Below are 13373 nucleotides of genomic sequence, written 5' to 3'. Positions count from 1 at the left end.
GTTTAATAGAAAAGGTGAAGAAAGTGATTCTTCTGTTATGGGCTGTATGTTTGTGTCTCTCTAAAATCCATCGTCCATATCCATGAGTCTCTGTCCTGTTCATTTGTCGCTTTTAGGTTTATATCCCACATGTAAGTGATATCATGTGATTTTCATAGATGGAGGAAAAATTTTAAATCATGTCTTCAATTAAAAAATGGTAATAATTAAATAAATAAAATTCGTGTGTCGAAACCCTATTCCTCGATGTGTTAGAATTCAGAGGTGGAGCCTTTGGGAGGTAAAGAGGGTTAGATGAGGTCGTGAGGGTGGGGCCCTATGATGGGATTAGATAGGGAAGTAGCCTGCTTCCTCTCTCCACCTCTCCCCAGTGAGGAAACCAGGACGAGGTCCTCACCAGAATCCAACCATGCTGGCAGCCACCCCGATCTTGCATTTCCACCATCCAGAACTATGAGAAATAAATTTCTGTTGTTTCAGCCACCCAATCTATGGTAATTTATTATAGCAACTGGAACAGTCTTGAAAGCCTCAGACACTGTGGCCTGAGCTGAGTTTCAGTGAAATATAAAAGCTACATCTTGCTTGATGAGAACTGGAATGAACGAGCAGAATCCATGCCTGCTCTGCTTCCTGTATGTAGTTCATCGTCTTCTCTCTAGAGCATTGTTTACTCTCCAGTAAGTCCCCTCCACCATAAAAATTTAAATAGTGATCAGGAAGACTTATTACTGAGATTGCTCAATTCTTCCAAGTACTAGAGCACTGATTAAAAAAAAAAAAGAGAGAAAGAAATCTTATACATGTAGCCCATTGAAAAATAGGTAAAAGTGGATCCTATCTAAGTCCAAAGTTCTGGAGGATGAATGGATGGGTGTGCTGTGCTGGTGGATCCAAGTTCTGTGGGATCTGAAACTAATACAGTGTGGGGGACCCTTTTTTGAGAAAAGAATATGAAATTAAGACTGCACAGCCTTGGGAAGACCCTGAAGCTTAAGCCTTATCACCTTCGTGGCAGATCCCCCTCTGATGTTGGTGATGGTGGTGGTTGTGGAGATGAGCATTTACATGTTGAATACAGTAGTCTCACTTATCCGTGGGTTTACTTTTTGCAGTTTGTTACCTGTGGTGAGCCACAGTCCAAAAATCTTAAATGAGAAATTCCAGAAATAATTCATAAGTTTTAAGTCGTATGCAGTTCTGAGTAGCATGATGAAATCCTGTGCTGTCCTGCTCCACGTCACCTGGGACGTGAATCGTCCCCTTGTCTGGAGTCTCCGCACTGTGTGTGCTACCCTCCCTCTAATCACTTAGTGGCCATCTCAGTTATCAGATCTACTGTTCTGGTATCTCAGTGCTTGTGTTCAAGTCACCCTATTCTACTTACTAATGGCCCCAAAGTGCAAGAGTAGTGTTGCTGGCAATTTGGATATTCCAAACAGAAGCCAGTGTGCTTCCTTTAAGTGAAAAGGTATGTATGTATAGGAAAAAACATATAGAGTTTGGTACTATCCGTGGTTTCGGGTATCAGCCGGAGGTTTTGGAATCTATCTCCCAAGGATGAGGAAAAATTACTGTACTTACATGTCTAGCACCCATTCCAAGCAGTTTTCACACATTAATCCCCAAAACAACCAAAGATGAGCTGTACCCCAGGTACAGAGAAATCATGCCCAAGGTGACGTGGCTGGGAGTGGGGTTGCTAGGAGAGTGAGGAGGTTAGAAAAGTAAAGAACAGTAAACTGAGCAGAGATCACTATCAACCCCAGCTTTGCCACCCATTAATCTAAAACCTGGAAAAGATCACTGTACCTTTTCTGCAGGTCCTCGACTTTAGTGTAAAACAGGGATGTTGATACCAGCTATATGTGCCTTATTCTGTTGTTCTGAGGTCAGGAGAAACTGCGTGAAAGCGCTTTGTGAAGAGTAAAATGCTTGGAAATGTGATACTAAACAGCTTTTTATTCCAACTGAGTATTATAAGTGAGGCTTGAAGATATGATTTTGCTGACTTTTAATTTTACTTCAAATGTTTCTGATTTATTTCTTAGACGTGAATTTTTTTTTTTTTTTTTAGGTTACTTGTCTGCAAGACTTTTTTGGTGATGATGATGTTTTTATTGCATGTGGACCTGAAAAATTCCGTTATGCCCAAGATGACTTTGTCCTGGATCACAGTGGTAAGGCAGTCCATTGACCATCTTTGTAACTGTGTAATGGAGGTGTGGGATGTAGTTACTCCGTGCATGTCAAGTGGTCTGACGTGTTAAAGAAGGATGGTATTGACAGTATTCTTTTTTACCTAGTTGTGGAAAAAACCCTCATTCAGTAGTTAAGTAGTTTTTTATGTTTTAGTGATTAGAGTCTCTTTTTATACTGTATTGTTTTGCCTCCAAAATGAATTTCCTGCCCTCTTTCAGAATGGAGGCTGGCTATGCCACCTTAATTGTATGGATGGTGAGTTCTACATTTTCCATGTCTATAAAGAAATGTATAAAATGATAATAACTAAATCGTTAGTAGTGATTATCTCAGATCTCTTTTTATCTTATTGTTCTGTTTGCAACTGAAATAAAAGTAGCAAGCATTTATATGTGCAGAAAAAAATAAAGCTATTTTCATTGATGGGATAATAAAATCCTTTTTCTTATCTATCTATCTATCTATCTATCTATCTATCTATCTATCTATTTATTTATTTTAGGCGGGCAACAATGGGTTGACCTCACAGATTGCGAAGACCTTGTCAGCTTACAATTCCTTATTTTTTATTTTTTTATATCTACAGCACCTGGTCTTCTTAAGTAGTCTCCCATCCAAGTACTAACCAGGCCTGACCCTGCTTAGCTTCCAAGATCAGATGGGATCGGGCTTGTTCAGGGTGGCACGGCTGTAGACTAAAATCCTTTTTCTTGATTTTAGCCAGTATATGGAGTTTTCAGTTATTCAGCAATAACCTCCGTGATTTCAAATGTTATTCTTGCAATATTGCTTTACACCATTGTCTTAAATTAATTTAAACTTATTATAGTGATTATTTTAACTGATAAAGTCAACTTCATCTTTGAATGAGGTAAAATCATACAGACGTATTTCACAGAGGAGAGAGATGTTTGAAATACAAGCTCACTCTTTAATTTCACGAATAAGGAAAAGTTGGTTTTTCACAAATTAGACTGAAATTACAACCCTTCCAGTTGTAGTGATTCTGACAGTCCAGAATTAGAGAAACGTACCATCAAATAAATACCATGACCCATAGACTTTTAAAAACTCAAGATGATACACTCTGTGGTACCCAACTCCCTTGTGTAATCCTTTCCTATTGCACTAAGTCAGTTGCCTTGGGGTAATTTATGTACTTGGTGCTTGGGTCTTATTTATCTACTCTTTTTGTTTTTCTATTTTGTTTTTCACTGCTGCCAAATTTCTTTGAGTGTTTCTGTACTGTCTTATAGTCTGTTGGACCAGTCCTGCTTTAAATCGGTAATATCACTGGAAAGTCTCTTAAGAATTGTAGGTGGTGTCCTTTTGTATTACCTGTGTAATGTTCTTCCCTATTCGAATGGATGATTAAGGTTGACTGACATGCATTTACCTATCATCTGTATTTTACATCTTTCTTGATTTTAGTGTAATTTTATTTCATAGTATTTCTTTGATGTCAACCTTGGGCATTTTGAAAGTTGAGACACTGAAACTCAATGATATGTTCTAGGTTATAAAGTTAATTTGGGTAACAGCAACAATAATGAAACACTTATTTCATTCTATGTATGTACCAGGTATTGTACTTAGTTCACATGTATGTCGTAAACTTACCTTAACTAGTTCGATCGTTCATATATTTTTGTTGTTGTTGGTTATGGAGAGACTCCAGTAGTTAGAGATAGGTGAAAGCTACTGATTTCTTCCCTCTCAAATGTTAATTACTTAACCTTCTGCACACTAGGGGTAATAATAGTATCTGTTTCATAAGATTTTGTGAGGATTGGACAAGTTTATATATGTAAAGCATTTATTAGGACACCCTTTTCATTGGATATGCTATTGTTAATATTATCATACCACCACCATCAGGTCATAACAATTTCCAATGAAAGTCAGTCTCAGACTTAATCCTGCCATAGATACATTTATTAGGATGCAAAGTTTTTTTTTAAATCAGTTACTTGTGTTATAATTTTGATAAAATCCCAACTTTGTCCTTTTAGATTTCTGATATATTGCATTAAAGATCCATTAAAATCAACTAACCTAGTCTTAGTCAAGTAACAAAATCTTCCACTAAGAATTGAATGAAGAACTAGCTCAAAGTCCTAAACCTAGGACGTAGTTCCGAAGTTCTAGTATTGGCCCTGTTGATTCATGTATCCTGCTCATGAAAGAGTGGGTTGCCTTCAAAACGTTCCTAACTAATCCACACATCACTCCTTTCAACAATGGAATACTTTGTAATATCCATAATGATAATCAACTAAGCTGAGGTTGCTATAGCCCCCTCTGTGTAAGGTTTTGATGAGAGTCTTTTAAATGCTAACTGTCCTTCCCCCCCAGTGTGTACTTAGTGTACTTGACATGTTATTTTATTGCCCCTGGGGTATACATTAAAACCAATCCACATTCTAATCTCCTTGCATAAATCGAAGTATTTTAATATAAATTACAGACAATATGTTATCTAATTTAATTCTTACAACAAGCCTGCGAAGATTTTATTATCTCAATTTCATAGGGGAAAAACTGAGGATGAGAGCCTAACCAACATCCTCCAGTTAGCAAAGTCAAATCTGTGATTCAGCCAAAACTACATGATTTTTAAACTCATGTTCTTAATTATTTCAAATTAGAGATGATGATTTTAGCTGCAGTTAGCTCTGATACTCTAAATGGTATTTTGTTTGGCGATTTATGAAAAGACCAAAATTATTATTTAAAGCTTGTTTCCTCATTTTTGATGCTCCACACTTTGGAAAGATGGAAAATAAGGCAGTGAGGGGCTCATAAATTAGAGCCCTACGTACCCTTTCAACATATGATAGAGAGTTAGGGAGCATAATGAAAGTGTAGCCTTTGCCTATCAATGCTACTGACTAAAGAAAGCTGCCCACATTTAGATTAGAGTGTGTGTGTGCACGTGCGCGCACATCTAGTTACAACATGAATAAAGCAGTGGCATAAGATGTAGCCTAATTAAAGGTAACCTTGGGTGAACTTTCGGGATGGTTTTGTATATTAGTTTTTTCACGTAATAGAAAAAAGATCAGGTAATGGTTCTATTCTAGTCAGTAAACTAGTTTTCTGTGTGATCTTCCTTTGGCTGGTATTAAAACCAGATCTTTTTAACACACTTTCCTTCCATTCTAGAATGCCACGTCTTGAAGTCATATTATTCTCGCTCGTCAGCTAAGTATTCTGGCTTCAAAAGCTCTGGGCCCTCTCGACGCAGCAAGTCGCCAGCTTCAGGTAGTTAACGGAAAAGGAATGGATGGGCATGGGGGGCACCTAACAGTGCCCTTCAGTTTGCTTTCATTCTTGTGGGCTGGTAGTATTCCCACGTTTGTACGCAGCCAGGTTCCAGAACAACATATAGATGACATGATTTTTAAAACCAAAAATTGAAGTTTGTTTCTCAAAGTCATTAAAAGTCACCTAAGAAGCTAGTTTGTTTTGTTCTGACTCATTTTCTTGAACAATCTTACTACATTATTCTCCTAATACTTACGTGGAAGTGTGGCACGTTTTGACCACTGTGTACTGAATTTTAAATTTCGAGCTATATGGTTGTGGATATTTTATCTTATTGGTTTAAAACATACACATGTACCTAACACATACACCTGACACAACAATGAACTTACTCGATAGGTTTCCACAGGCCTTTCCTTCATCAAACAATTTAATAGTAGCAGTTATTATTGCTAGAAAGAAATACTTATTTAAAAGTCAGAGTGACCTGTAATTGAGTTTCTTCCAGGTCCTAAGCCTAAAATTTGTCATAATTTTGACTGTTTTTGACATTTAAAATTTTAAAACATTCGCACATATCTCGATATATTGATTCTACAAGGTTTGTTTATAGTATAATAAATAAGTTTGCTGACATCATTACTCATTAAGGAAAGGATTGTGAAAACCGATTTTACATGTGGGAAACCTGGAACATGTGAGAGGAGTATAAATAAGAACTGTCTCAAGCATCAAACTATTTAATAAAAGCCTGAGTTTTGGAGCCATTCTGCTTTTCACCACTTCCCCTTCAGCACCTGCCTTACTTTCTTTAGGTCGGGTCGTTTGACCCTTCTTGTTGTATATGCATTTAGACCTGCTGAATAATCACTGTCCTTGCTGTCTCCTCCTTTGTATATACTGAATGTGTACAGTAAAGAGGGGTGCCCACTACTCCAGTGCCTATTCTACAGCCAGATCCCCAGGTGAGCCATGCTTACTATGGCTTTGTCGCTCTGCTGGGTTTTTGTTTTTGTCTTTTGCCACGTTTCTGTCTCCTTTGCTCCGTTTCCATGAATGTCTCTGGCTTGCACCTGTGTACATCTGTGCGGTGTGAGGCACGTTACAGTGTACAGGTGCTGTGGTCTCCCTGATTTATCAGAGAACCGGTCGTTGTCAGAAGATTGCCAAGTGCCTGTCCGTGTGTAGTCACAGTACTGAGTGATCGAGGAGACACATCGCCGTTAGGGATGTATTTTCTAGTTAATCTTAGAAAATATTCTATTATTGAAAAAGGCTAAAAGTTTGTTGGAAATACAAAAAGGACCATTGAAGCAATTAAACTCTTCTGTTCTTACCTTCCTCCCCTTTCTGGGGTAAATAGGCCCAATACTTTCTCAATGTATTGACAAGGTGAATATTTTTAACTGAAAGCATCTCTCTGTTGTTCAGCTTATCTCAAATCATACTGTGCTTTCTGTAAAGTATCTCAAACACTGGGAAAGCTAAGGTAATATGAAATTTGCACAAAGACACTGAACTGAGCTTACTTTGTGGAAGATATAGGTTTTGGTCAGGTTCTTAGCTTTTGTTTTAGTGGTAGGTTTACAGATACTTATAGTAAAGTAACTAAATAAAAGTGGGGAGAATGATTCAAGAAGCAGGTAGTACGATGACGCCAAGTTTGTCTCCGTGAAATCGAAAGAGTGAAATTAACATACTGAACTCAAAACATATTTCTTAGCCACATTTGTCTTCCAGACCAGCCTAATAAATGTATAACTATTTTTAACTTGAATTTGGCATGCTTGGAAACTGATTCAAGAAAATCTTCACATTGCAGTACCCCCAGTTCTTAACTGAGTCCATATTTGGATTTGGGTTGATCAAGTAGACCTTAAACTCATCATTGAACGTTGTGAGATATTTAACCTTTCAGAAGGCAGATGGCTTCTTTGTGAAAGATTAACTAAGAAATGTGTTCAGCACATACTGCCGTTATGGAAAGCTGAGGCCTGAGTCAATTGCTGGGATTTCACTGTGGTTCTGAATAAAGTTACTACGTTTATTCATATCATGTCTTCTCCCCACTGCTGGGAAGAGAAGAGTTTTGTATTATTAAAAGCACAATTCCCAGAAGTATAACTTGCTTTTACAGACTGCTTTAGCTGTGGTTTACCTGTTACCATTTTAAAAATTACATGGGACTTAATTGGAATTTCAAACAGAGCTAGTAACTTTGTAAATGTAATATTGTACTTTTTAAATCTCGAGACAGAAATGCTTCTATAAGTGAAGTCTTCTGGTTGACTAAATTCCCCCAACAAAACTAATTTATTGTAATAGCTAAATAATGTGTAATCAGCACAGAGGGATTAATCTGGACAACATCAGTGGATCAACAGTGACCATAATTTGAGACTTAAAAATTGTCACCTTAGGTTTCTAGCTTGTGAATCTTTCATAGTCCACTAAGATAAAAAGTATTCAGAGCAAACCAACAAGCAAGCAAAAAAGTTCCCAAGTTTATTTCTTGCCTTAGAGTTGAGGGGAACGATAGATAAAAGCCTTATTTCGGGAGAGAAAATCAGGGGTGTAGTAAAGAAGTGGGAGCATCGCAAAGATGCCGGCTGGTCGTCACACACCTTCCAGTTGGTGGCAGCAGTGTCGGCGGAAGAGGTACAATGTAACACTGCCCCAGGCCCCACTTCCCCTCCCAAAGACTAGGAGAATGTGCAAATAAATGGTATTAAGGACTCATTAAAGAGCACTTTTTAGAAGCTTCCAAATGCTATTGGAAATTTAGAGGGTTACAGGTGACTTAATATCTCTTTAGGATGAGTTATTTGAGGGGGAATAGGGATATGTAGTTACTGACACCAGTTAAGTCGCTGGCAGTGAATTTCTTTAAGAAACGGTTTAGGCAGGGGCTGCATCCTTAGGGAGATTGATCTGCTACACAGATCACCATTTGCAGGAAATTTTCTCCTTTAGTTCCCCACCCCTCTTTTTTTTAATCACCTTTTCAAGAAGCCTTTGACGTCAGCATGGTGTCTGAATGTTAATTAGTGAAAGCTAACAGTGCTTACTGAGGAGGGACTGGTGACCTATACAAGTTGCTGTGGGACAGAGAAAAAGGTCTCAACTCACAGCACGTTTACTAGTTCATTGCCCATAATAATCTCTTTTATGTGAATTCCTACCACCAGTTTCCTTTAAAGAGAATTTTTTAAAGGTATAAGATTAACTGAAATTTAACTTAATTGAGAAATAATCAGGGCTGTTGAATGCTCTTAAAAGTTTAGAATGAGTTGAATAGTTGCTTGTGTTGTACTTGGACTCTAAATACCCACATATATTTGTTTAGAAAATCTAAGTAACTGATAGTTATTGTTGAATGAGTGGTTTTGAATTTGTAAAATTAAAGTTTTAGAATTTAAAAATAACTGGAAAAATTTTCATCTTTTCTGAATTTTTTTAAATGAGCAATACAGTAAACAAACATGACTTAATAGACCCAGATGCACCTGTTTACAGGTAATTAATCACAAACACTTGATGCCGGATTTCTGAACCTTTACTCAAGGACTGCTGCCCACCTTTTTCAGTCACCTATTTAGGATCTCTGTCTCTGCATTTTGCTTTTTATAGTTATTAGCATCATTTAAAATAATAGTTGTCTGTTCTCTTGTATTAAAAAAAAAAAAAAAAGGACTAGTGGTTACCAGAGGGGAGAGGGGAGGGGGACATAGATGGGGGGAATTTAAATTTCTTCAATTAAAAAAAATAAAGAAATGGAGTTTGCTTTTTTTTTTTCCTATAGAGATGAATGGCAGTTTTCATCCATTTTGGGCAAAAGCATTTGAAGATTCATGATAAAAAGGGTTATAAATACTCCTTAGAAGAGAAAAAAAATTACACCAATTCTAGATGTGAAATTAAAGCAGAAATGGGTCCAAGTGATACAGTTAGGAATAAGCATGGGTTATACTGAAATGTTTGACAAGCATTCTGTAATATAGAATCTGCAGATTAACTGTCACCTCAAAACAGCAGTGGCCATACTCTTACTGGCAGAGGCTCTAAAACTGAACCTTCAGCCTAAGAACTGTATGGAAGTGTGAATGAAGGAGAGTATATAGAAAACCATCAAGCTTTGCTAAATAATGGGGAAATTAAGCTGTGAAGAAAAGAAAATAGAAGGAATTAGAAATAACTAGACAAAAAGAAAGTTGAAGAGTATCTTTTATGGCCTTGAAACAAATAAGTGGACATTACAAGGAAAATGACCATTAATTTTCCCATTCTATAAGAATGTACTTAGAAAATGTATTTGGGTTATGGTAGAATTGATTAGGGAGAGCCATAGAATGTCTTGGTTTTTCAGGTTGATATATGCTAAAATAGTAGATATTAGAGATTATGGGACAATCTTTGTAGTAAACCTTTACAAATACCATAGCCATTCATTTCTCTGCCCTTGCTGGCAGGCAGGATATATGGACAAGTTCTGATGCACATTTTTAGTTCCATAATGTTTTATATCTTTGTTTAAGTCACTGTTGGGAAGCTATTGTTGAAAATAATCCTAGTTTCACTCCTTATTTGTCTAATACTGTGTCTATAATGCGATAAGATACATTATTTTTCCTTTTTGCTGATTTGCCATCTGCTTTGAGCTTTAAATGAAGCTTTTGGGGGGCAATGTTGTGCATGTGCTGAGTGTTTTGACACAATCTGGTTGTTTTGGGTTTTAATGACCTCTGTCTCCTTTGTTGTCTCATGGTCAGTTAATGGAACGCCCAGCAGCCAGCTTTCCACTCCTAAATCTACGAAATCCTCCAGTTCCTCTCCAACTAGTCCAGGAAGTTTCAGAGGATTAAAGGTATGAAATAGCATACGCGGCATGTTTGCGTGATTGTTATTTTGAGTGGCATAGCTTAGTAGTTTAATTCGTTCAGGGGCTTGGGTACAGTAACAAATCAAAAAGGAAAGAGTTCAGGATTTGGAGCCAGGAAAACCTGGCTTTTGAATCTTGTATCCTGTAATCTTGTAATTTTGGCTAATGGGCTTCATTAACTCTTCTGAGCTGAAGTGTTTCATCTCTAAAATGGGAATATAAGGTTGTGGCTAGAATTGAATACGACGTGGTAAAATACTATCAGTAGTAGTTTTCTTGTTATTAGCAAAGTGATTTGCAGTGACAAAGCCTTGGAGAACTCTATGATTCTTTGAATCATGATTTTACTATTGCTAACATAATCTGACTTTGCGAAAGTCTAAAAAAGAGTGAATTACTTATACAGTACTTATATACACAAGTAGTAACACAAGAACAATATGTTAATTTTGATGAAGAACTTAGAAATAAATCTTAGGTTTTGAATGTGATGTCCTAAAAAATCTAAGCAATAACTTAACAGGACTGGCAGTTGGTTTAATAAACACTTTACCTAATAAGTAGAAGGATGAGTGATACCAAATTTGTAAAAATTTCAGCAAGCTTAATGTGATTTAGTAGCTCTCAATAATTTAAATTTACAAGGGAAAATGTGCCTGGTAAAATAATAGTCAAAGATTGGAGTAAAAGATCGAGAGTTTTCTTCTGTAGAAACAACCAGACTGTCTTTATGGTAATGTGGTCTAAGAATGCTGAAGCACTGGAGTATGCACAGTGCCGTCCATGTATGTACATGTACATTAACTTTCATTATTTTGGCGTGTTTGGTTGACAGTGGAAATACCTTCATTAGGAATGCACTCTCTAAAGTTGGTTACATAAACACTTCAGGTATCATCTAAGTGGTTTTCTTTATCTTACAGGTATAAAAAAATATTTTCCTTAGTAAAATGAACTGTCAGAGCCCCACCACTCTTGAGTGAGCCTGGCAAGCCGTGCATCTGAGCCCTACAGAGCCTTGCGGTCTGTGGTCCCCCACTCCTCAAAGGGTCCCATTCTCTACGTGACTCTAAGATTTGCTTGTCCTGACCTGAGAATAGCGTGTCTACTCAGAGTAAACTTGCATGGTTCTAATCTAAGTGCCTGAGATAAAAAAGAGAAATTCCCTTGGAAAAGGACAGATTGTTTCTGTGCCTCTGTGCTTATGTAGATTGGCAGGATTTGGACCAAGGCTAGCAGTGAGTGTAGGATTTAGAGTACATGGTTCTCTCCTACCTCTGACTCCTGGAAGCTCCTTATATTTATAAAGACCAGGCATTTTCTGAAATGCTAAATTGATTTAGGTTAGTTCATAATATGATTTTAATAGAATTCTTAATTGTCACTTCCAAAAAAAGTTAAATAAATTAAAATTCACTAATGAGCTAAGTGTTTTCAGCTTCTCCCCCTGCCCCCCAAAAAACCTGATTTCCCCCAGAATAAATAGGAGGTATACTGTTTTTAATTTTATTTTCAAGGGAACTAAAGTAAAAACTAATTCAAATTGGTTCACCTCTTTTCTAGTTTCAGTTGTTTCATCATTTGTTAAAGCAAAGGAAGTGACTCCTAGGTGCTGATAATTATTAACCTTGGGCAAACTCATCTTGAGCTTTTCAGTGAGCCACTGCAAAGGCCATTCGGATTTCTCTCGAAGGCCATTGCTCCAGGCAGGGCTAGGGTCCCTGACCTTGGGCTGCATGTGGCCTTCCAGGCAGGTACTTTAATCCCTGCTCATCAAGGTCTTAGTCATCCCTACCTCTTTTTTTTTTGTTGTTCTCCATTGGTAACCTGGGCTCCCATCTTTCTTCCTAGTCCATCTTCAGCTCTAAACCCTAGATTCCTCTTCTTTGTTGCTGCCACCTGGTCAGCAAGTACTGCCTGATGCTCAGAGTGCACACCCGGCCCCTCACACATGCCTACAGGCTTGCACAAGATCACTCACATTTCTAGAGTGAAGATTCCTAAAATTTCATAATGATAATTTTAAATACATGATAATTTTTACTATTACTAAATATTAGATTAATTGTTCTCACTATGCTAAGTGTGTCTTAATTATTATAGTAACACCAGCATTTAGCACACAGTTCCGTGGCACACAGTAAATTTTGAAAGATTACTTATTGGCAGAAGACATAAAAAGAGATGTTGATTACTAAGGTAAAATGAGATTACCAGTAAGATAAGGAGTAGTCAGCCATCTTTCCAGGACCTCACCCCACCCACTCCACCACACCTGGGCTTTGCCAGCAGCTGTGAGACCTCTTTTGAATTTTCTTTTTCTCCTTTGTTAAATAAGGACACTTGATTTTAAATTACCTCTAAAAATGCTAGGATTATACTTCTTTTAAGTGGCAAAACAAAACTTATCTAGGAGGCTAGGGGGTCTGTTTCTCTTCTCACTTTAAAGCTGATATAGAATCACTGAATTTTACATTAAATATGAGCAACTAAACAAGTCCCTGCCACACTGATCGATTTTTAGTGCACAATATTTAATCTCATTACATTTGCCAGCAATCCGTGGCATATACTGTCGTTGGGATGAAAACCTGCCTTTGAAATACTACAACTTGGTCATGTTACTTACTGTACAAAATAGCTGATTTCGATGTCATTGTAAAACTCTAGTCAGCATCTGTCCACATTTGCATCATTTTCTCTATTCAGCGACATTACAAATGGAGAATTACAGATAATTACTATGTGTTAGTGCTGTGCTTTTCTCTTCCCCTTCATTTAAAATAGCTTATTAAGATCAATTAAGAGGGAATGTTTGACAATGGAGGACTGTTTTTCATGGGCAGGAACTTTTTACCACTATTTATCCTAGTAAGAAGCTTAATAGCTTTGGGGATAGATCATTTTTTTTTTTCCAGAGAAGCAGAGAATTGACAAAAGCGAGCAAACCAAGCCAGGAGAGCATGTGCAAGAGCTGACATTCATGTCTGTTTCCCAGAACACAGCTTCGGGCGGACTTTTTTTT

General features: G+C 37.3%; 1 protein-coding gene and 1 pseudogene across 20 annotated transcripts in view; one reads left to right on the top strand and one right to left on the bottom strand.

Moving 5' to 3' along the window:
* Positions 1 to 13373, top strand: part of DCLK2 (doublecortin like kinase 2) — a 153843-nt gene that overhangs the window by 71873 nt on the left and 68597 nt on the right. For 13 of the 20 annotated variants that reach the window (XM_025042799.1, XM_025042797.1, XM_025042795.1 and 10 more), the window contains exons 3-6: positions 2078 to 2180; positions 5368 to 5466; positions 6384 to 6434; positions 10239 to 10333. In XM_025042799.1, the coding sequence (XP_024898567.1) occupies positions 2078 to 2180; positions 5368 to 5466; positions 6384 to 6434; positions 10239 to 10333 (348 nt within the window). The remainder of the gene's footprint in view (positions 1 to 2077; positions 2181 to 5367; positions 5467 to 6383; positions 6435 to 10238; positions 10334 to 13373) is intronic. The other 7 variants (XM_015600706.2, XM_015600709.2, XM_015585060.2 and 4 more) reach the window with 2 other exon arrangements.
* LOC112475198 lies at positions 2780 to 2898 on the bottom strand (annotated as a pseudogene).

This window comes from Pteropus alecto, unplaced genomic scaffold (genome assembly GCF_000325575.1).
Source record: "Pteropus alecto unplaced genomic scaffold, ASM32557v1 scaffold50, whole genome shotgun sequence".
NCBI lineage: Eukaryota > Metazoa > Chordata > Mammalia > Chiroptera > Pteropodidae > Pteropus > Pteropus alecto.
This window is presented reverse-complemented; position numbering and strand designations above follow the sequence as displayed.